Below are 24,779 nucleotides of genomic sequence, written 5' to 3'. Positions count from 1 at the left end.
TTACCTGGTACTGTAATTTGCATTAAATAAAAAGTAGGATAGCTTGGAAATGAACCACACTCTGCTCACGTGTCTTTATTCTAAAAAAGGGCAAAAGAAAGATCATTAAACAGGAGAAATGTGACGAGTCCCCTCAGTTTTTTCTGTGCGGTCGTTACGACGCTTTGAACCCGACAGATTGCAAACAGGTGCAAGTGTTACCGAGCTTATGCCAAGGGCACCGTGCAGATGGCTTATTAACTAATTACTAATGATTGAATTTTCCTCCATAGAAACCGTAAATATTACGTGTTGCCAACAATTTTACACGGTGGCAGACTTTGAAGTCGACAGAACCATCATTATGTACTGATTCTACATTTCATACACTAATGAGGTTTTTTAGGTAATAGATTTATGACTTCCGCATTGAAAGGAGCCAGTTGAGGTGGTCTGGAGCACCTAGTCAGGATGCCTCCTGGGCGCCTCCCTGTGGAGGTGTTCTGGGCAAGACCAACTGGGAGGAGACGCCGCGGCAGACCCAGGACACGTTGGGAGAATTATATATCTCGGCTGGCCTGGGAACGCCTTGGGATCCCCCAGGAGGAGCTGGTGGATGTAGCCGGGGAAAGGGATGTCTGGAATACCCTCCTCAGCCTGCTGCCACCGCGACCCGGTCCCGGATAAACGGCAGAACAGGGATGGATGGATGAAGATTTATGACTTATAATCTCACAAGATGTCCAATATCTGAATTGATTTTGGTGGAGAAGAGAAGATGCTAATGGTAAGATATCACACTAGTTAGATCTTCCTTTGGAATTTTTTTTAACTAGTCAAAAATGTTGTGAGACGGAATCAGGATCCATGCAGTAAAAAAAACAAACAAGCAAAAAAACAAACAAGAAACAAGTGTCCTCCTAGCAGCTGTACTTCAAGAAGAGCTGACATCCAAAGATAACCCTGATTCCAGGTAGTCCTCCTAAATTAAATCAAGTGATTACTAAAGTCATGCTGTCAATACTTAGTCTGAATATCCAGATGTGAATCCTATAGAATGTTTTCTGAGTTCACTTTAGAACGTAGTTACGTAATGCAACTTAATGTAACATCATTTAATTTAATGAAACATTAATTTACTTTGTTAACAGAGGGGTAAAAGAAACGCCATGTCGATTTGTACATCATGTTGAAATTTTCTTTGTACAACAGTGACAGATTAATCAACAGTAGTTAGACAGAAAATTGTTTAAATGTTAAATCGTAAAAAACACAGAAAAAAAAACCCAAAACATTTTGCTTGTGTTTACCATATATATTAATTCCTTTACAAACACATACTTAAGCTTTTTAATTTTTTTTTTATTTTCCACATAAATATTCCACTTATTTTCCTGAGAGAGATTTACATTGAAAGCCACATGGAAAAACAATTCAATTCAAACAGACAAACCTGAGTGGCCGAGGTGAGAAAAGGGTTATGTGCAGGTACAAGTCTTACAGAGGCGCGTGTCCCAAATACTGCAGTGAAGGACCCGCGTCCTCTGGGCCAACATTTCATATATATTATATAACTTATTTCCAAATTGCATTTCAGTATTTAATCATTTCAACACATTTATAACCTTACCTCTCCCACAGAGTGTGTGTGAGTCTGTCTGTGTGTGAGTCTATCTGTGTGTATGCATTAGTGGTTACTGTTGTGTTTATACTTTCTGAGGTCAGTCAGTCAACACACTATTCTGTGCTGTGCTAATTTCAATGTGACAGGTTAGAGTGGAACTGAATTGGTTTTTTTTGTTTTGTTTTTTTTTATTTTATTCAGAATGTTTCCTCTTCTGAAATACATGCATTTTCTGTTTCACCTGAACACACTACCCTACATGTGTTCTTGATGTCTGACTCTGAGGTATGTCACTGATACAATCAACGTGTCCAGTATCATCATTCAACTGCAATCCTAATGTATGACACTGAATAACACGAGAGCCACCTCCTTTTTTATCAGTTTCTTCAATTCACCCATAAGAGAATTTCCCAGAAAACAGACATTCCAGAACTGAGACAACATGAAAGTCCAAAGCTCTCCTTTTCTTCATGAGGCAGTAATGTGTGTCTGAAAAATGAGCATTAACCCACCCTAAGTTTGTGGCACATCGAAAGAAGGCCAAACTTCCTTCAGAGGTTCGGTAAAAGTTAACTGTCTGTAACACAGGAGAGGATCCTTCTTAAAATGCAGTCTATGTTATTTTTGCTCTATGAATTCCTGTGTGTGAAGTGGGAGAATCAAGAAAGAAAGCATATCCATCCCTGGGATCAAGCAGAAGAAAAAGTGAAAAGTAATTCACGTCTGGGAATGAAGACAGCACAAAAAAAACCCCAAACAAACCAAAAAATAAAAAAAGGTCCGTAGAATGACTTGTTTATATTACTCAGATTTTTTAAATTTTTTCTTTCTCAAAACAAACAAACAAACAAACAAACAAAAAACTCAAAGGTTTGTAGTATTTACCCTGATTGGCTAACAAAGACACAAATTGCAAAATACATCTGCGGCTGATGGTTTCAGCATGTCTGCTAGACATTAATAACACTCATAAACCTATCAGTTACATTCTAGTCATTCAGTAAGGTCACAGGGTACGGTAAGGTTCGGAGGTGGTTTAGCTGTAAATAATTTCATTTTTACATCTTCACTAAAATGGGACTGTGTCACGTCCTGGATATTGTACAAAAAGTAATAACGTGATTTTTAAATAGAGGCTGATTGACTGAAAGACAAATTATGAGTATTTACGGCACAGGCTGAGAATACATTTTAACGTAATTGAGCGTTCAGCGTACTCAAACATATCACAGCTCGATTCAGACGGCTTTCTAATTCACAAAATGCTTTTCTAGTTCACGAAAAAAAGAACAGTGTCACAAATTCTACCTGATGTACTACAGATAAGAATATTTGTTCAGTAGTACTATGGCCGAGAAGTCTGACATCCGCAAACATCAAGTTCTGCTCCTTTGCCCTTGACTCCTCTGATGCTGTGATTCTGATGCTGGCTGAAAAAAAAAAGGCTTTTTTTTTTTTGTGGTTTCCATCCCACTGTGGTTTGTTTGGGCACTGAGTGGTATTTTTGAGAGGTCTTGATGTCCCAAGCGTGTGAGCCATAGACAGAGAGTGTGGAGACCTGAAAGCCCCTGAGTGAGGCTGATTCAACTGTTAAGATGGTGTAGATACTGGACACCAGTGCTGGTGGGTTAGCTGTCCTTGCTGACTACCTCCAGCATGAGAGGGGACACCTCAGGCTGAATGTCCTGGATCTGGAGCACCTGTTTAGTGTACTCCTCGTTCATGGTCCTCATCTCTGTCAGGCACGCCATGATCTTTGGAAACAGCAGACTGGCAGGGGGCAAAGGTCAAAGGTCAGTGACAAGGTGAGCATAGTTTTGAGTCATACATACATGTTAAGTGTGTGTGTGTTTTTCTTTTTTTTTTTCATTCATTCATTCATTCATTCAACCTTTATTTAGTTCTCGGGGAGACATTGAGTCTAGCCCTCATTTTCAATGCTGCTGAGAGTACACATACAAATGAAACATAATAAATAAAACAATAAAATGATAAAAGAAACAACAATTTAAAAAAAAAAAAAGAGAGAACAAAGTAAAAGCAATAAAACGTGCTAAGCATAATACATAACAAACTTAAACAATAAAATATCGCCAAAACATAGGTAAAAATTTCAGCCAAAATCCAGTTAATCAGTGTTTAATATTGTAAAGGGGTGGTCTTAACTGTTTTTCCGGCTCCGCCCTCTTTGCCTCGATATAGGTCTTCAGAGTGATAGCCAATATCTCCTGTTGGTGATCGATCTCTTTGTGATGCGTCACACCCGGTCGATCTAATGTTCAAAACACTGTTATTATCGAACAGCAAAAGCAGCTTAAACAAATCCAGTAACACTGAATAACATGACGAGTTAAATGTTGTCCTGAAAATTAACTATCGTTCAGTTTCATATCACTAAGTTAAATCTATAAATATCACGTTCTACGATAGATTACTGGTGTGTTTAATCAAGATTCTTTACTCGGAAAATTCCATGTTGGAACACTTGTCCTATCATGCGCTAGTTGCGTGTTGCTCCGTACCTGGCGAGAACAGTGAAATTGCCTGCATTAGCACGTATTCCACGTCGTGTAGATGGAGTCTGCGTAGTGTGTAGTGAAACTTCATTAAAGGGTCCAGTAGGTGGCGCTGAAAACCCGCTGTTTGAAGTGAGAGACGCACGAGAGGCAGTGGGGTCAGAAGATTTGGGAAAAAAGAGGGAGTAGTGGAGAGAGAGAGAGAAAGAGAGAGAGAGAGAGGACAAATATCTGAAACTGTCGTTCTGATACAAGTCATGTGACCCTAAGCTAAAAACAAAGAGCTTTCGATTTCAAAAGAGGTACACTATTCTACAGCATTTAGCATAGATAATTAATTTCATATTTTCACATTAAATCCAAATCAGACCTCTCCAAAAAGTCTTTGGCATCGCCTTGGAGGATAGTCTATAACTCTGCAAGTTTAGCCGATAAATGGTTTAATTTACAATTGACTCATTCGTTATTCTTTTGTTGTGCCTAATTCACGGCATAAGCCTTTATACACTTTCAAAACACTAACGGCAATTTCTATGAGGTAGAAACAGTAAAATGTGGGGAGAAGTGCGGGTGCTATAATTTGTGGAACGGTGACATTTCACTATGCTCAGGGTGTAAACAAAGTATAATTTAGCAATAATAACGCTTATATACACACATATACATATACACACACACACATTCATACATAGCAAAGTCTTTCGAAACTTTAACGCATTGCTTTGGAATGCATCACATTAGGTGGAAACACACCAATAAGGAGAGTTTAGGAGTGTTTTACAGCATGTTTGGGCAAGCCTGTATGTCTAACGTCTGCCCGTATGCGAACGATCTACGCGTTCTCGTTCCAGCTCGCTTCTATGTTATGAAAATGGCCATCTTAATTAAAATCTCAATGACTGGTAGCAATGTCAGAAAAGTCAATTTACTATTTATCTGTGGCCGGTTGCTTTTTAAACATCGCCTTCATAAACCCCTTAACAACAGCACATCGATATAACAAATACGTAACTCCTAACTAGCTTGCTAATTGCATCCATTCTATATTAAATCACATCTCAAACTAACGATCGTTTTGATGCAATTTCCTGGCTGCGATGGTGATTGGGTAACCATGAAATATAAATGTAAAACATTCACGTCTCAGAGGAAAGGCTGTTTACCCTTGGGCATAGGTGTAAAGAGCACAAGCTTTCTGCCCTGACAAGCATCCAAGACTGAGAAGACGAGAGAGAGAAAAAAAACTGTGATAACCACAGAAATTACAACTTGTGTGATTTGCTGAGGTCACGCAGCCGCGAGAGAAACAATTGAAGAGACGTTCCTGTGCACGTGCTCATCGTTTTCTGCACTCTCCGGGTATTTTCCGAGCAATTTCTACTTCAGCTGTTCAGCTGTTAACACTCCCTTGTGTTTTCTGCCCAAAAAATACGCCCCTCGGTCTAACGAAGAGTGTTTGTAAAATGTAGTATAAATAAGACGACGTGCAGATGGGCAGGCAGACGGATAGTCAGCCTGCACAGAAGTCTCAGTTTCATGATCTGTTCTCAATTCTGGGCCATGCAGCATGCTCGGATTGGCTCTTCCAGTTTTCCCACATTTCCCGCATTCTGTGTCTGACGCCCTTGCATACATTTGAACACTTTATCAACTCTACCACGTTATTCCTTTGCCCCCCCCCCCTCTCTCTCTCTCTCTCGCTCTCTCTCTCTCTTTGCATTTCTCCCCAACATATCTCCGCAACTGACACATCGGAAATGTTCAAGATTGTGGCCATATAGGCATTTGAGTTGAATTAGCGCCAAGACAAATAGGTCAACACAGCATTATGTTGAGTCTCCTGGTTGGATTTACTACTACTATTATTATTATTATTATTATTATTATATTACTACTATTTACATAGTAATTACTTTCTATGTAAATCTCACCTTTCAAACAGGCAAGTCTTTCTGCCCGGACACACCGCCATGCTCCCTTCCGGAGCATTACACTGAGATACCACCCAGCAGAACGGTACAGACTCCCACACCGCGGGAGCTCGTTAGCGCTACATCACCCTCACCTTCTCGTGTGTCACGTTAGCAGAGCTGGAAATAGGCTGAGACCCTTAATCAGTTTTTGTCCCGTCCTGCCCGGAGCCCCAGCAGTGCTGATTAGGGGTCAGTCTCTGTCTGATGGTCTCGGCAGGAGACTTGCGCATTACTACTCTAGCTGGTCTCGTGTACGAAACGTTTTCTTTCCCTACATATGTCATGGGCAGCATTAAGGATATGTTAGACTGAACTCTGGTTTCCGATCTTAGTTAAACTTAACAGAAACCAAATGACCGACTGTTGATTGATTGATTAATTAATTAATTAATTAATTTGGAAAGAGTGCAGTGAAAAGTTATCAAACCAGAAAACAGGTGTCTTCATTGATCCGCGCAACGAACACAGCGCGCTCCTTCAATCTGAACTCAGTTTTGGATGAGCAGTCTAAACTGTGACCCGTGGAAATTTTTCAGAAGACATGTTCACCACGCTTTATTTATTTATTTATTTTCCCAGGGTTCTGAACAACAAGCGGACGTGGACACAATGCAATGATTCTAAAAGAGATGTTCTATTGCTGACTCATGTGATGGAAATAGCAGCTGCACCACGTGTTAAGGGGGGGGGGGCGGTATTACACACATATGCTTCTGAATGGTAAACAGCTGATGCATGTTAAACAAATATACCGTGACTGTCTCAAGTACACCTTTGCTTTTAAAACACAGACCGAGGTTGATTTAGTCTCCAGAATTAGAACACCTTAGTATAATAGGAAATACATGCAGACACTGCGGTCCCTAGAGACCAGGTCTGTCCCTCACCGCGCACCGCGTCATCCATGCAGTAGTGAATCGGGCCGCACTCCCAGATGCCCGTGGTCTCGTTGAAGAGCATGTTGAAACGGATTTGGACAATCTCGAAGGTGGCGCCCTTTAGGAGAGAGATCTGGTCCTCTATGGTTAGGGACCTGTCCAAAAAAAAAAAAAAAACAGGCACCGTAACTCTTTTTTGGATGATTAAGCACACAGTCAGACACACGCACACACAAGTAATTTCTTTGTAGAAAGTTGACAGAAATCTCCCCTGCAAAAAGCTCACCGTTGCCAAATCAATACAAAATAGAGTCTATGATCACCGTGAGTTATCAAGAACGTGACGTTGTCTTTATGAGAAAGGAACACACGAAAATCCTCTAACATGAGATGAACCCGAGGGTTCTGCATATAAAAAGAATTTTTCCACACGCCAGTCTGCTACTAGGCAACCAAATTTTGACCGTAACAAAGAGTAGATCAAGAAGCACAGAAAAGACAGAGAAAAGGAATAGCGAGTCGGCGAGGTGGCTTTACACCAGCGGGCGATGCTCACCTGAATGACGAAAGCACCTTGGCGTAATTGATGACGTTCTGAATCATGTAGGTGTTGAGGTCGGTGACGTGGGGTAACGTGGTGAAGAGCTTTCCCGATGTTCTGCTTGACTTGTCCTCCTCCATCTCCTCACTGTCCTGAGAGCAGGAGGAAGAGAAGGAGTAGATGCTGCCTGGCTCCTCCGCATACTGGAACATGGGGTTCACAGTCCGATCTATCGGCTGTGAAAAGACACACAAGGGCGTTCCTGATTACCGGCCAGGCGGGCTGGTTTATGATGCGTGGTGTATTATGAACGTCAGGCACGGTGTTCCGTCCTAAACTGTACTACTGTAAATATCACGGACGAGACCCCAGTACGCTGCACTTCGCCTGGGATAACAGAGGGCGCCATACCCGAAACTGACTGAACTTGGAGCAGCTTCTGTCGAAAGTTTTGTTTTGTGCGGCGAGGAGTTCTTCGATGAGAGCTTCTTGCTGCGGGGACAGAAGGACGGGCTCGTCCTGCATCTTCTTCCTCTTGATCTGCAACCTGCGCTTTTCCACCGCCTCGTCCGACATGATCACTAAGGAACGGCAGCACAGAGCGTTACGGTCACAGCTATAAACTTAAAGCACAGTGTTACTGAGTTACTGACTTATCAAAACAGCACAGATCATTTTGGGATTCATTACTGGTGACTTCACTGATATCTCAACATTGTACAAAAAAAAACAAAACAAGCACTGCTAACATAGTGCTAACATAAAACAGACTGGCATATTGCTGCTGCGATTGATCTGAGGACAACGACAAAAACACATACAAGCATAAAATAATCCGCACAAATGATATGCTAACGTGAATCTGTAACTAAGGGAGTACACCAACATCAGGTCTCCACAGAAACGTGGCGAATAAACCCTACTCCATCCATCATGTCTTTGGTTCGTGCTGAGACAGTTGACTTAAAGGCTGAAGGCAAAGTGGCAAAGTGGAGCCCCTTTTTTAAAGTGAAAAAAAAAAAAGAACACAATTGCAGTGGATCTTATGTGAGTTGTTAAAGCAGAATGTGAACAGAAGTGGACTCACACTCCTTCAGCATGCCTATGGAGAGGCACTTTTGTAAGCGGCAGGCCTGACACTGGCGTCTGTTACTCTTGGTGATGACACAGGTGTTCTGGAATGGGCAGCGAAACTTAACAGGTCTCTTCATGGCGCGCCTGGAGCCAGGTACACAGAGAGAGTACATTACATTTAGAATTACTAATTTAGCAGGTGCTTTTCTCCAAAGCCACTTTCAACAGAGTAACACACGCACACGTGCACGCACACACACACACACACACACACGCATGTTCATTATGCACTGTCCAATTAACCTCCATTTCACACATTTCTAACACATGGTATGATACATACACTACGTCACACACTGTGCAATATGTACAACAGCTCATACAGAGAGGTATAATCTGTGCAGCATAACCTGAGGACATATAAGCCTGTTTCGAGACTGTAATTAAACTGTCAGTGCAATTTTTTGAAGCATTATTTCAGTAGACCCATATCCGTCAGTGATGTCCCTCTAGATTTTCTCTGTTGTCTGTTTGGATTTTGATATTGTCGATGTACACAGACCAAGCAAGTAGGCGCCCTGTCTGAAGACCAGCCTTCAGAAGTGATTGGAAAAACAGATATCGTGGTGCATGTCTGGATTTATAAATAAGCCTGTTCTTTCGACTAGAAATGTGTCGAAGGTGCCACTTTGTTCTCTTTTCTGTTAGAACGAGAGGAAAGGAAGAGTCACTCATCACTCCAAAAAAAAAAAAAAAAAAAAAAACCTATGCTGACAGGTAACAGGTTTTTTTTTTGTTTGATTGTTTGTTTTTCTGTTTAATTGATAGTTAGTAATTCACTGTCGATGTAACCACAAGTGTGAACAACACAGCAAATGGTGCATTTCAGGTCGTGCTTGATTGAAAAATCATTTGAGGTAAGAAATGCCAAGGTAACAATTATAATAAGCCCATATGCCACGGTACATTTCATACACTGAAACAGCAAGAGACGTTTATCCAACAGGCTATCTCCATGGATACAGAGCACAGAAAGTATGACTAAATCACTCACATTAAAAAAGACATTTGTTCTCTGGGCATTACATGATCGTTCCGGAATCCTTAAATAACACAACCAGCTGTATCATAAATTCATGCACTTCCAAAAATTCAGGAGAATGCCTCATTTCAAGATATTTTTGTTTCAAAAACCTCTTCTAAAAATTGTAGGCACCAGACTAAACAGCACTCATTCTTTCACTTCTGTGAAGTCTAAAGAACAGGCTTATTTATATATACAGACATGCACCATGATATCTGTTTCTACAATCACTTCTGAAGGCTCTGTAAACATTTGATAATGAGCTGAATACAACATGACCTGGAAAACTGTTCAAAACAGACATCACCTCTTTTGTTCCGCACTTAATGGTTGATTTTTTTTCTTTATTACAACAATCAAAGTTAGAACATCCACAAGGAAAGCAATTCGCCCGTGAACAGTCATCTTGAGTTTATCTGCTCTTGAGAACAAACAACAGACATCGCCATTACTTTAGTGTTATCAAAACCATTAGACTGCTGCTATGACTCCACATTAACCATTTGGATCCACATTAATTAACCATAAATGACCTACAGCTAATTTATTACTAATGTGGGGAGCAACAACTACGTACACCTTACAACTTTAGAGATGACCCAGACACGGTGTAACGACCTCATCTCCTCCCTCGCCGGTTTATCAATCACCGGTCTGATCACCCTCATCCCCTCACACCTGCCCTCACTCTGGTTTCCCCTGACATCCCTCTGTATTTACACCCCTCTGCATTACCGGTCGGGTGTGAAGTCTACACTCTCTATGTGTTTACCGAGCCTTACTTACCTGAACCGAGCGTTCTGTTTGTTACCCGTTCCCCTGGTTAGCCTGCTCTTTCTTACCTAGTGTTCTGTTTGTAGTTCGTCTTGGTCCCCTGGTAACCCAGATTGTCCCTAACTCCTGTTATCATTAACAGAACCTGCTGTTACTCCGCCCTTGAGTCCTTTTAATATAAATATTAAAAAAAAAAAATAAATAAATATATATATATATATATATATATATATATATATAGCAATAATTATATCAGCTGTACTGAAAATGTCAAATGATCACTCTGCGGCACAAAAAAATGACACAGTATGTGCACGTTTAAGCTGTAACATGTCACAAACAACACGTCAAAAAAACGCAACACATCTATTACAGGTACCATATTAGACCGACTCCACCGTCGCCAACGTGTCGTAACCACAGTGACGGCTTTAATATTAAAAATAAATATTAAATACCGACATCAATTCCTTATTGTTGAGCCTCTCAGTTCATTTAAATTGTTTCACTGTTTCATTTCTTGTTTATGCGCATTATTGGGCATTACCTACACTTTTCCTGCAAAAGACAGAGACACACATTCCAGGTCAGCAGCAGATGAGCCAAATATATAATTCTGCACAGAGTTTAACTTGGACAAAAGACACGGATAACATAAACCGCAAGGATACACACACGGTACACTGACATATATGAAGCAAAAGCTTGTCTCATTTTCTTTCATAAACTCTAGAGTCTGGTAGAGATTCAATCGAAAATCCTGTTTCAATGACTAGTCCTTAAAATACGTGTGTGTAGGTGTTTACATACATACTTACAGTGCAAACATATTTTCAGTTACTCTTCAAAACTCCCACTCTCACCCTCTCTCTCTCTCTGTCTCTTACACACTTACACACACACACACACACACACACACACACACCACATTGTGCTGAACCAAAGCATTTTCAAAAAAGGCAGTGTGATAAGATTAAAGAGGCCCTTAGTCCATGCCTGACATTGAAAGAGCTGAAATTGTTTATGTGTGCACGTGTGTGTGTATATATATATATATATATATATATATATATATATATATATGTGTATACATGTGTGCGTGCGCGTGCGTTTGAGTATGTAGGTGTGTGCGTGTGTTCAGCTTTGTACGAGTCTGTGTGCTCTCACCTGAAGAAGCCCTTACAGCCCTCACAGGTCATGGCGTTAAAATGGTAGCCCGTCGCTCGATCCCCACACACCTGGCACACTTTGGGCTCCTCGTCCTCCTCTGACTCCTCATCTTCTCCATCCTCCCCCTCCTCCTCCTCCTCTCCTGAATTCTCAGGTAAAGGCTGTTCCCCAAGCTCGTCTTTACTCATGCTTAGCTGAAGGGAGCACTGCAACACAATACAATTCAATTCAATATAACTCAATTCAATACAATTCAACGCAATACAGACCAAATCATTACGATACTCCCCCCCCCCCCCAAGGAAATTCTATGATTGTACTTCATCCAGTCCTTCCAATTTTAGCAATTAGCTTGTGGTTTGGAGAAAAGGATTTGAAGAAAAAAAAATCGTAATGGTTTAGAAAAGAATTATGAAAAGATTATAGAAATTATAGAAAGATTTTGGGAGATTGCAGAAAAAGATTTTTGACGACAAAAGAACGCATAATTCATTTGTAAGATTACAAGTGATGTTTTCAGTCAACTTTGTTGAAAAAAAAAAATAAAAAAGGAATTTGTTTCTGTATGAAATAGATGAAGAAAAAAAATGCCCTCTATAACTCCATAGCCACGTAATGTTATTATTGTGCTAATGATTTCACTAACAAGTTTGTGTGATTTCTTTACTATCTCACTGTCCCACTGAAAAGGTTGAATTATATTAGCGTTCTGGTCTGCATACGTAGGAAGAGAAAAATACAAAGGGAAACAGAAATAGAACACATTCTGTTAAAAAAAAAAAAGAAAGAAAGAAAAGGAAAAAACCCGAAGAACCTGTTATCCACTTGTCAGTGTGTTTCACTGACTGTTTTTTCCCTCCCTTTTCACCCCACGCAGATAATTTCTTAAATATCTAATACCGAAGCTGTGAAGCAGAGTAATGGCTTGGCAAAAGGTTTCTAACTTGATTCCTCATTGTGTCTTACAGGTGCAAGATATATGACCAGACAAAACAATCCTAAGACACTAAGACACCCTGAGCAGTGAAAAGAAAAGAATCTTTACTAAAGCTGTGTAACCACGGTAACATCAGCAAACTGATGATGAAAAATGCAAAGCAAAGACTCATTCAACAGTGACATTTCTAGTAAAGTGCATAACCTAATATAGCACCCAGTAAATACAAAACAAACACACACACACAGAAGGTCTGCTTTATCACTACGAGTGTGTATCTGTCTCCTCCGAAGGCATTACTTTCCAAACATCTTCGACAAAACAGCTCTCACAAACTCCACAACGTAACATGCTACTGCAGAGACCATCCTATGATACTGTAACTTTAGGAGAAACACATATCTCAACATGTCATCGAGTCTGGTCACAAACTAAATCAACTGCATAACTTTATATTCTTCCACTACACACACACAAACACACACACACACACACAAAAACAGTTAGATTCATGACTCACGTTTCAAAGCAACTACTCCATGTACCTTCTGAGAAAGTGTGTGAGATAGAGAGAGAGAGAGAGGAAGAGGGAGAGGGGGGAGAGAGAGAGAGAGAGAGAGAGAGAGACAGAGAGAGAGAGAATCTTTACGCGCGTGGCCAAGTGGAAGGCCCTTTCCTTCAATGAGCTGTCTACAGAATACAACACACATCCAAACACTACCCAGCTGAGCAAATGTGGAATAATACGTTGCCATGACATCCACTTGAAACCACCAATCACACTCAGTGGTAATCAGCCCAGCCTCCTCCTCATCTACGCAATGTTACTAAGGCTGTGTCATTGCCGATAGGAATGAGTAGGGCCAGATGCAGAGACTTGTTGTTTACCCTGACTCTAACCTCACTGTCACACACAGAGATCCTTCTCACCCTACACAAGACACTGGGTTCCCTCTGTTCCCTTCTTTAACACAGTTTTCTCCCATCACAGACCTATATAAAGAACACATGCAAAATAAACACCTTCATGGCCCGAAGTACATGTCACACCATCATGTGCTGTGTTGAGCAATGACAGTCAAAAACGCTGACAGGCAAAGACACATATTCTGCCTTGGAAAGGGCAAAGAGAGAAATGCAATTAAAGAGTGAGGCATTAACCTTGAACCAGCTCTCTAGGTGTCAGCTAAGGTGAATCTTGGTTCAGCGAGGTCTAAAGTACAATTTGTGAAAGTGAATGACTGTTACTACGTCACCTTAAAACTCAGTTTGTCACAGAAGGTCCTCTGGGCGGTTTCGAACCAAAAGTGCACATGTGTGTGAACCAGTATAAGCTGGATGTTTCCTGACTTACATGCTATCCTCTCTTTCAGGTAAACAGCCAGATAATAACACCTCACAATGTGTAGGATTTAATCATTATTGACTATAAATATCAGTTTGAATAAATTATGACCTTCAAGACTTCTTGTGAAACAGAAACTGACAGGTGACAGCTTTTCTTAGACAAGACCTTTCACCACACACTTTTTCCACACCTATTACAGCACTGTAATGTAATATAGTAGAAACAACAGAGTACACTAATTCAAAGAAGGAGGTCAGGTTTAATTATTATGTAAGAATCTTTATGCTTCTCATGTAATAATATGTTCACACCCTCTGGGTGTAATTGCCAAGGAAACTAATCAAATAACTTGACAGGAGTGACACAGGTAAGTATGAGGAACTGAGCTTCACTCCGCGACCCCCCCCCCCCCCCCCCCCTCCCTTTTCAGGCAGAACCGGTGCACATGAAAAATCAAATTTTGAACAGATGAGTTTATCAGTTCTCCTTTTAACTGCACACAATATCCGCGTTTAGTAAATGTGAGAATGTAATACACTTTCCTGGTGTAAGCAGTTTGTGTTGTGGGCAAAAAAAAGACATTTTGCAAGTGTTGTATTCAAAGAACTCAAGGACATGTCAGAAACTAAACTCAAATGACATGCTGAACACTTAAAACATCGGTTTTCACGCATTCATATTCAAACTTACATTGATCTATACAGCGCTTTTTACGATTAAACTGTCTAAAGGCAGCTTGACAGAGATCACTGCTTCAGTGATATCAGCGAGTAAGCCCGGGGTGACAGTGGCAATGAAAAACTCCCTAAGATTAAAGTTAAGAATGATATGAGATGGTACCCGAATGTCAGGTAAACGAGACATCAGTATGCATTAGCTTCAGGCAGACAACTCTAGGTATCCCACAGAAAATAGAGATAAACGCTGCAACCGTTGATCGAAAAAGTATCTAACCATTAATTTTCTGTAAAAGCAATGGTGTCTACAACCAGTGACACATATTTTTCCTCATTTCAGAAGACTAGCATCTTCATCTCAAGTGTGTGTATGCTGAGTCACATTTAAGTCATTAAATGCCTGAAGATTTTCCAAACGCCTCTTTGATAAAGGGTCTTTTGAAATGAACGGGCATTCACGGCAAAAGTTCTTGTACGCCATTAGCCTTAATGATACTGTACTGTCCAAGAACAGAACGCTCTTTTTTACAAGCTTCAATTAGCATCATTATGTAAATCCTAACTGCAGACGGAGGTAATTCTGAGAAACATTTAACAGCTATTTTGCAGCACTACACAGGTGGGAATTATGCACACGAAAGTGCTACCAGAGTTCTTTGTAAGTAGATTTTAATGCCCGCGTGCAGAACAGAACATCAATGCAAGCGCCGGACGCTCCACGGTGAATGGTGTTTGGTTGTAACATCAGGTGTCAAACACGGGTCGGCCACGACTCCACGTACCAAACAAAAAGTTTGACACTTTGACCTCTCTGTTATCTCACATAAAATATTCACTTAAATTGAGCGGGTTATTTACTTATTTAGCTGCTTTTAAACGCCATAGTGTATCGGCTACAGTGCCTTGAAGCAAAAATGACTTCATTCCGTTAGTGCTACAAACCGCTAGTTATGAATGTAACTGTGGTTCAACGAATGCCGAATGACCGGCAGAGGCGGCATAGCCTATGAATATTATCCCTTACGCATAGTGTAGCTTGAGTCTTTATACCAACAAAGTAATGTACGACATACCTCATGCTATAAATATCATTGCTGCACGTAATACGTCTACGTAAAACTTCTTGTGGTACAATCTGCATTGTCCAAGTGACGAGTAACTCTGGTGGTCATTCGGCATTCACAGAACCACAGCTACATTCGTAAGTAGCGTTCTATTTCATGCCTCATTCTATGAATGACTTATATCAGCACAGACAGGAGCACAAACGTGCCCCACTAACACTGAACTGATTTTGAAAGGACAACAGAACTTAAGCCTTTAGGCAAGGCCACACTGACCCTATGAAACTTTGTAAATGTAGAAGGGTTGGACCTCGTTGCTGCCACACAAATCTCAGAGAGTGGGATTCCTCTAACAGCAGCCAGCGATGCAGAGAGACTCCTGATGTTGTGGCAAACAACACAATTTGGGGGAGAAGTACCTGTTGCTTTATATGCAAGAGAAATTACTTCAGAAACCCAATGTGAAAGGCACTGCTTAGAAACTGGTGCACTAAAGGTGCGTCTCTCAACACACAAACAGCTGATCTGAAAGCCGTACAGATTTTGTCATGGCTACATAATGTTTCAGTGCTTGAACAGGACATAAAAAAAGAGCATTGCTCATCAGTGTCATCTGCATAGGATGAAGGATCAATTGATTGGCTGACAAAGGATGGGGATAGGACTTTCAGTAGAAAGGATGGGTTTGGCCCACAGAGTGACATCAGAGAAGTCTGGCTTCCATCTCAAGCAGTTTGGGCTGACAGAAAGTGCATGTAACTCACTAACTCGCGCTGCAGAGACAACAGCCAATAAGAAAGCAGTTTTCAAGGAAACCCATTACAAGTCTGCCTGAGCCAAGGGCTCAGAGGGGGAAGTACATAAAGAGTCCAGCACTCGGTGTAAGTCCCACTGAGGGCTGCGAGGGACTCTTTATGGGCGAAGGCGCTGTGCACCTTTAAGAAAACTATGGATCCGACTGTGTGGACCGATAGCTGAACCCTCCACTTTTTCATGCCTGACAGAAATAGTAGCCACATACACTTTCAGAGTATTGGGGGATTTACCTTCATTGAGAAGCTGTTGAAGAAACCTGAGTACTAAAAGCACTGAATGGTGCATCGATGAAATCCCTGAAGCATCACACCAGTTACCAAAGACTTTCCATCGGTTTGGGTACAACAATCTCATTGAAGGAGCCCTTGCATTTTCAATAGTATGTATAACTGCAGAGTTGCAGTCTAATGTAAGTTCGCTGGGCAAGGATGCACACCTCGCCCTCCATCTGAGAGAGTAGATCTGCTCTCTGAGGTAACTGCCATGGAGTTCCCTGCAGCAGTGAATGAAGTAATGCAAACCATGGTCTTCATTGGCCATCATGGAGCTACTAAGAGAACTTGATGGTTGCACTGGCAGATTTAAAGTAGCACTTCTATAAGAACAGTAATGGGACGAAAAGCATACAGTAGGCAGTTCAGCCAATCTTGCGCTAGAGCATCCAAACCCACCGCGCCGTCCACAGCTGTGCGAGAGAACCACATGCTACAGCGTGTGGACCCCTTGCTGGCAAACAGGTCCACCGATGCCTTGGCATAACGATCCCAGATTTGTTGTACACCCTGCAGGTTCAGCCGCCACTCCCCCGGGTTGAGACGTTGCCTGGATAGCGAATCTGCTACTGAGTTGAGCACCCCTGGCAAGTGAACTGCCTTCAGTGAAGCTAGTCTGGGGAACGCCCATTTCAACAGGTGATGTGTCGTAAAGCAGGCAGGGAAAAGCAAGCGTAAAGCAGGCAATAGTCACTGCCTTGTACACTCGTCATATTGTCTGAGTGGATGAGCACATGGCAGCTCCAAAGCATGGGCAAGAGGTGTACAAGAGTTAGATACACTGCTCTGAGCTCTGAGATTTAGGTATTCTTTCGCCTGCTGTCGGCTCCATAAGCCACCGATTGCTTTGTGTTGCTATACTGCATCCCAGCCTGTGAGAGAGGCATCTGTGGTAATCACCTCTCTGCGCATGGGTGTTGTGCCCAGTGGAACCCCAGATGTGAGAAATGTCCGCTGTTGCCAAACATGAAGTGCAGACATGCAGTCTTGGTTGATGGGAACCAGTGTATTCTTGTGTTGGACAAGGTCAAGGCCAAGTCGAGTTAACCACATATACAGAGGCCACAGCCTTGGCAGGCCCATTGGTAGAATCTGGGTTGTTGCTGTAAACATGAACTGTAGCCTGTAACCCCCTGACATTGACACAAGAACCCATGGATCTCTGGTTATTTCTGCAGCCAGTTGGAATACAGTCCAATCATTGGCCCTTGGCTCTGGGCACGGTTAGGCTTTGCGCCAGCATTAGTGTGGGGACGGTACATTGGGGGTGTCTGGTGACGAATGGGGGCTGAGTCCCTGGGAGTGTGACTGTGTGCCCTGTTTACAGAGGGTGTAGCACTTCCTGGCAAAGGGCGTTCTTGTCGTGGTGGCGGACGTTGCGGTGTCCGAAAATGCGCTGTCTGTGACATGCCTACTTCTTACTGTCTTTGTGACTCAGATACAAGAGCCCGACATTCTAAAGCATCTTTAGCTGCTGGCCCAAACAAATGGCCAGGCACAAGGGAAGTTCCTGCAGTGTACCTCTGCATGCATCTGGCAATGGGGTTTGGGAGAGCCAGACCTGGTGGCGAGCGCACACCAGAACCGCTATGAGACCAAGCTCCTGGGTAATGAAGCCCAATCTGTGGAGCATTGCCTCAACTGCCTCCCTCACAGCTGGATCTGCATCTACCTGTTGTAGGGATGCTTCTACACTTCACAGGAGATGAGGGATAGTATTGTCAATTCGACCAAACCGCGCTGCACGGTTGCAGGCCCTCACAATGTCATCATCTGTGAGCCTGCATGCCCTACTAGGGCAATGCATCTGGGAGTGTACTGCTTCATCTGGGGAAACAACCAGGGAAGCAACACAGCCGGGCGCTGGACTCATTGTCTACCACTGAGGCGAACAAGGAATCAGTGGAAACCGCATCATCATCATCATCATCGTCATCGTCAAGTTCTTCACTAGGGGAAGAGACAGGCAGTGTGGCTGGAGTGACACCTACTGGTGGTGTGCTGGGTTGCAGGTAAGCATGCTATGGCTGAAGCTGGAGCAGCAATGCTTCAATGCGAGTAACCGCTGTGGAGAGATCATCTATTCCTTTACTGAGCACTGATTTAGAGTGTGCCTCAGCTCTTTTCCTAGGAGGATGCATAGCTGCCAAAGCTGGAGCTGTGCACTTTAAAGGTTGGCTGGAGACTGGTGTTCCAGACGGCGGAAGCATAGTGTCATTATTGAGTATGAAATTCATCAGCCTGTGCTCACAGACGGCTAGTGGCAGGACAGCACAGTGCATGCATGGGTCTGTCAAGGCTGCCCTAAGGTGATCTACACCGACGCAGGATGGGCATTCCAAGTGGCCATCCTCAGTTTCAAGAGGCATCAAACATATGTTGCAGCGGGGAGCATCCACTGCACAGTAATCAGGCATATCGAACCGCGTAGCTAATATTACCTCTAGGCAGAGAGACCGCTATGCAGTTAAGAAGCTCGCCAATCAATCAAATCAATCAAATTACAATCAATCGCTGTGTGTTGATAAAATTATCTACAATCTACAGGTAGGCTATAGCTCATGGAAGACCAAAGCTGCCGTCCAGCATTGTGTTAACGGAATTCTTGCTGCATGGCTGCTAACAACGCATAAACACAAGGAATGTAAAATGAAATTACCCTGGAGAAGAGCCAAAGCAGAGCAGCTGCCAGAGGAGTTTGCTACGGAGAGAGCTACTGGGCGATTTCGGGATAGCCTTTATTTAATGAGGGCTGGGAAACAGCACGGGGGAGCCGCAGTGCAGATCGGGGTTACTGGATGTGCGGAGGTGAACACAGGGTGAGCCGCCATGCACTCTCTCCATATGCCTGTGACCTACGAGTGGACACGGGGAAAAGCGGTGTGTAATAACTCCAATTGTATTCCAAGTTGGAAGCTTCAATACTCACGTGAGGCAAAGAATCTTGAAGCTAGCTTGGAACTACGCGATCGATCCTGACCGCGAGAAGAATAAGAGGATGTATGACATGTGACAATGTTATTTATAGCTTGATGTACATTAAACATGACTTTGTTGGTATAAAGACTCGATCCACACTACGCGTAAGGGATAATATTAATGGGCTGTGCTGCCTCTGGTGGTCAGGAGGCATGAAACAGAACTTTCTAGTATGCAGCTCTGACTGGGATTGTTTATTTTTCATTGTTGTTTGTTTGGGGTTTTTTTTTTTTTTTTTTTTGATAAGAACTGAAGTGAAAAGGTCAAGTGACGGGATAAATTTAACTCTGTCCTCGAAACATTGGGGCTCAAGGACTTGAGTGTATGTCAGACCTCACTAGACACCAGAAAACTGACCATTTATATGTAGCCTACATCTTGTTTAGTTCCCATACACAGTAAACCAAAAAAAAAAGAGGAAAAAACAAACAGTTAAAACTTAAAGCTTAGAAATATACTCTATGCAAAGTATGGATTTACAACTCTGAGTGAGTTTAGCCAAATCAAAATGGATAATCTGGGTAATCTACGATCATAGTTTATGTATAAATATGAGGTAATAATTGACTGAGTTAAGCACAGAGAACTTTCTCACACTAAACTAAGGATGGTGGTACAAACTGCATATGTGTTCTACTTTTGTTCTCTCTCTCTTTTTTTAAACATTGGTAAATTATTTAAACGGTGCTGTTGTTTTAAATAGTTCTCACATCAGTTAGTTAAACAGTTCTTTTTTTTTCTTGCTCTAACTGTGCAGTGAACTGTGGGCCACAGGAACAACACTCTCTATTGTGAGGACAGAACTGAATATCGCCATTATTTAAAAAAAGAACAAAAAGAAAGAAGAAAAACAAAATACCAGCCAATCTGTGATGTTGTCTGTTGGGTGTTTTCTCTGCTGTATTGTGGTCTCTGCTGCATCTTATCTGTTGTTATTTAACTAGTCCGTTGTGACATGTTTCTGCTATGTTGTGTTCTGATCTGTCTTGTCTCTCGTATCTTAGTATTAGTAAGTATTCTGCCGTGTTGTGCTGTGTTTCCTCTCACGTCTTGTCCTCTATCTTAAATATGCACAGCTACACCACAACAAATTCCTGCCGCACACATACATGGTAATGAGGCTCTGATTCTGATTCTGATAAAAAAATTTTAAAAAAGGGACTTGGAGAATCTACACATTTCCAACAAACCCTTTCCATTGCCCGGGCGACATGATTAAAACGTTACAAACTGGACAGGTAAACTGTCAGAATAAAGGAAACAGCCTCACAAAAACTCTCAACAGAACACCTAGCCACTACAGCCCGTGTGACAAGTTTCAGTACACTTTGGTACAGATTATACATGTATTTGAACCTCATCTGGAGGGTTGGGACGTCTTCCCATGGGAAGTTCCATTATTTCTCAACCTGTCCCAAGCAACAGTCAAGAATCTCTGGGAAGTGTTGAACTGTGGTTGACACCTGGCAACTGAAACCCATTGTGCCTCAAACTATTCAGCAACTGCTCAAATCCCTGTTGAAGAGCCATCCCAGAATAGACCACTCCCACCAGGATAGAAATGCTTCGCTATAGGAAGAAGGTTAGGAGAATTTAAGGTTACTCTGTGCAGTTCTCTTACCCCCTAAGGCCTTAATCTAAACTGTGCCACCCACAATCAAAACATCTTTCACCCTGGGGAAAAAAAAACATTTGAGCCTGTTAAGTTTCTTTTGGCATGCACCACACATATAGTTATCAGCCTGTTGAGAACAGGATAAGAGTTGACTCATCTGACCATGTGACACTGTCCCACTGATTGGCACAACCTATGTCTGAGTCCTCTGCACCGCTTTACTAACAAACATGCATTTTTGTTTTAACATGTATTTTTTGTTTGTTTGTTTTGTTTTGTTTTTTTGATGCGCTGCAACCCATCCTTGGTATACCTCTGTGACAGTTTTTGCCTGACTGTTACTTGGTGAAACCACCTGGTTCATGCCCAAGACATATGTGACATCAACTGATTGAGACATCAACTTCTGTCTGTCCTGAACCAGTTCAAGGGCGTCAGGCTCATGGAATATGTGTGATTTGGGACACAGTTGTTCCTGTTTAATGACGTCTTTCTCTCTGGCATACACTGCTAATTCCTTGTGAATGAGCAGCTTGAGTTCTGCCAGTGGTGCCTCAATTATCACACCTCTTTCAGAGTAACTAAGACCTCATCTTCTTGAGATGCCAGAGTAATGGATGAGTAGGTTTGCTGGGCTCTCATGTCTGGGCTCTCATCTCACTCACTCACTCACTCAATATCTAAGCCGCTTATCATAATTAGGGTCGCGGGGCATGCTGGAGCCATTCCCAGGGTTCATGGGGCAAAAGGCAGGGAAACGCACTGGACAGGTCGCCAGTGCATCACAGGGCAGACACACAGACAAACACATTTACACACTCATTCACACCTGGGGGCAATTTAGTATTTCCGGTGTCTTTGGACTGTAGGAGAACATGCAAGCTCCACAAAGAAAAGACCCTGGCTGGGAACTGAACCCGGGACTTTCTTGCTGTGAGGCGACAGCGCTACCCACTGCGCCACCACACTCTCATCTTTAGACTCAAAATGCTTTAGGATGGTCACCCGTGTGGAAGCAAGCACATGAAGTTTTCTTCATCTCTCTCATTTACTGATGCATTTGTTTTATTTTTATTTTGGTAATTACCTGTGTATGGGGAGCTCTGAGAATTGATAATTTATTTAAAACATCCAAATCGTGTGTATCCCAGTCTTATACCCGTCTCTTAAGTTCTTTTACATATCAAGCCAGCTGAGTTCTGCTGAGCAGGACACAATGTGTTAATATGGGAAGTTGTGTCACTTCATTATGTTTTACTAATGTAGATGTTGACGCTGTACACCTGCGTTCTCTCACTATTATAATGCTGCCATCATAACACGTTACGTTGAATTCATTGCATTCAATTTTGTAGTTGTACCCGGAGCCGTCAATTAAAAGTGGATAAAAACATATACATGCAAACGCTATGACATCACGAACGGATTACAAAACGATATCTTTTCAGCCGCTTCTGTACGATTGGTAGCCTACGCACGTTCAGATTTGTTAGCACATTTCGTGAAATATTTTTCGAACTGTCCAAACCTGCTCGGCAATGTGACATTGAACCCTATCTGATGAAACTGCTTTGTTGATTTGTCTCACAAAATCACACCGCTCACCATAACCTCATTCTTTTTCTTTCTTTTTTTGGGGGGGGGGGGTATCTTCCTTCCTAAATCAATGAATATGGTATAGTATTACAACATTCTGCGGAATTTGGGACAGTGTGTATCATTGTTCTGAACAACACTGCGGTTCCTTACTTACGTTGTGGTGATACCATGAACACCTGTAGCCAGCACATATCTAGTTATTTCCCCTTACTGAATGCTGTTTTTTCTCATGTTAGAAAATAGTGGTGTACTAGTAATTCCTGTTTTGCTGCTTATATACATAGCCCCGTCGGTATGGCAGCTTCCATACATAAGAACCGCTTCAGTTAGATACTTAGCCTCAGTGAAAAAGAATTCAGCATGTAGTCTACTCTCGGTACTTCTGAAATATTCAGTTCCTTTTCACATCATAAAGTGCTGATGAGTGCTGATAACAGATAATTGTGAATGTATCTTCGCGGTCATAAACCTCTCCATGAATCACGCCCGATGGATTATAGTTTGGGACAAAAGGTTCCCAGCCGGGTAATGACGGCTTTGGGTGGAAAAAAGTTCTGCTGTTTATACTCGCTCGAGCACCACGGACTGTACGAGCTGTACGATTGAATTAGAAGAGGAAAACAGAGAAATTAAGTGTAAACCATCATCCCAACATTTTAAAGACAACAAATAGCCTAATTTATGATAAACTGTGGGTCTATAATACAATGGGCCTCATATATATATATATATAGCTTATCTGAATACCTAACGAGAAAAGCCTGAGAAATGAGGTTTCTCCTTTATTCAGATTTTCAGTGTAAAACAGCCAGAGAAAGTGGGTCATTATTTAATCGCAGCACGTCAGTGTGTAGTTTTAATCGCTAAAATCAGGTTATAACAACGTGTTAACCTTTTGGAGTGAACTTATATGAACTTATATATTTTGAGTGAGAAATACACCACAGCACAATTTGGCACAGGAAAATACAGGACGATCAACGAATTTTCTCATGGGCCTACGTTAAAAAGAAAAAAAAAAAAAACCACTTCGGCTGACCTAAATAAAGCCGCGGAAAACGAATGTAACTCACGAGACAGTAACACTACACTACTGCGCCGAACTGACATACATGTGGATCACGTCCAAGTAAGTGAGACGGTCAACTAAACTGACACATTAGGTCCAGTATGTCACGATTTCCTCTCCATGTACAAATGAAACTCGGCAAAAGTCACTAGGGTGAAAGCGTCGCAGTTTCAAACAACACCATTTCTCCTTTCGTCAGCTGAGGAAATCGGATTTAGTACTTACAATTGCATGACAGCTCGCGCAACATCAGGGGTTCTACAGCTGGGCTCGATACTCCTTGGGCCATAACTGACCGACTGTGCATAGTTCCCAATTTCTCATCGTGAAATAGTGCAACTCAGACAAGTGAAATCCCCGCACGTAAGGGACGACACCTTGTTTCCTGGTTACCGACGTCGTATGGACAGGGCTGCGAGGAGAGAAACTGCCGTCGTTTTTCCTTTGCTTGCAGCTACACGACAGATTAGGCGTTTTTGGAGCGAGTTGTTTAGGTTAACTATTTAATGTTAGCTCACTGATCAATTTACCAACACGCGAAGGCGTACACGGGAACAGACTCACTTTTTAGGCAAACCAACCAATCACAGTCGTGGGTACTGCTGAAAGGGCTGGATCACATTATGCAATTTGTTTATCTATGGTATTGCACAACTTCATGACCGGGGTACAAAAGTACTGCACTGTTACGGCTGTATTAAAACATTTAAGGATTAATCATTTATTTTATTTTCGCTTTAAAATTTTACACAATGCACTTCTTTCTCTACTTCCTTCCTTCTTTCTT

The 24,779-nt window shown here is 42.1% G+C and overlaps 1 protein-coding gene across 1 annotated transcript; it reads right to left on the bottom strand.

Annotated features, from left to right (window-relative positions):
- Positions 1-1,319: 1,319 nt before the first annotated feature.
- On the bottom strand, positions 1,320-24,499 carry nr1i2 (nuclear receptor subfamily 1, group I, member 2). Its single transcript, XM_030785901.1, has 9 exons — positions 24,218-24,499; positions 11,614-11,822; positions 8,602-8,732; positions 7,926-8,095; positions 7,530-7,750; positions 6,983-7,128; positions 4,129-4,245; positions 3,773-3,878; positions 1,320-3,376 (listed from the first exon to the last, which is right to left on the bottom strand). Exons 2-9 carry the CDS (start codon positions 11,802-11,804, stop codon positions 3,235-3,237), a joined length of 1,224 nt encoding a protein of 407 aa, XP_030641761.1. The 5' UTR covers positions 11,805-11,822; positions 24,218-24,499; the 3' UTR covers positions 1,320-3,234.
- Positions 24,500-24,779: the final 280 nt, after the last annotated feature.

The sequence above is a fragment of the Chanos chanos genome, chromosome 10, assembly GCF_902362185.1.
Source record: "Chanos chanos chromosome 10, fChaCha1.1, whole genome shotgun sequence".
In the NCBI taxonomy this organism is placed as follows: Eukaryota; Metazoa; Chordata; class Actinopteri; order Gonorynchiformes; family Chanidae; genus Chanos; species Chanos chanos.
This window is presented reverse-complemented; position numbering and strand designations above follow the sequence as displayed.

What these genes read in the sequence shown, in the direction of transcription:
- nr1i2 (XM_030785901.1), bottom strand. Translation starts at nt 11,804, where the DNA reads ATGAGTAAAGACGAGCTTGGGGAACAGCCTTTACCTGAGAATTCAGGA. An exon ending in GGCTGTAAGGGCTTCTTCAG is followed by an intron (nt 8,733 to 11,613) that starts GTGAGAGCACAC and finishes ACCTGGCTCCAG; the next exon opens with GCGCGCCATGAAGAGACCTG. An exon ending in CATGGATGACGCGGTGCGCG is followed by an intron (nt 4,246 to 6,982) that starts GTGAGGGACAGA and finishes CACTTCAAACAG; the next exon opens with CGGGTTTTCAGCGCCACCTA.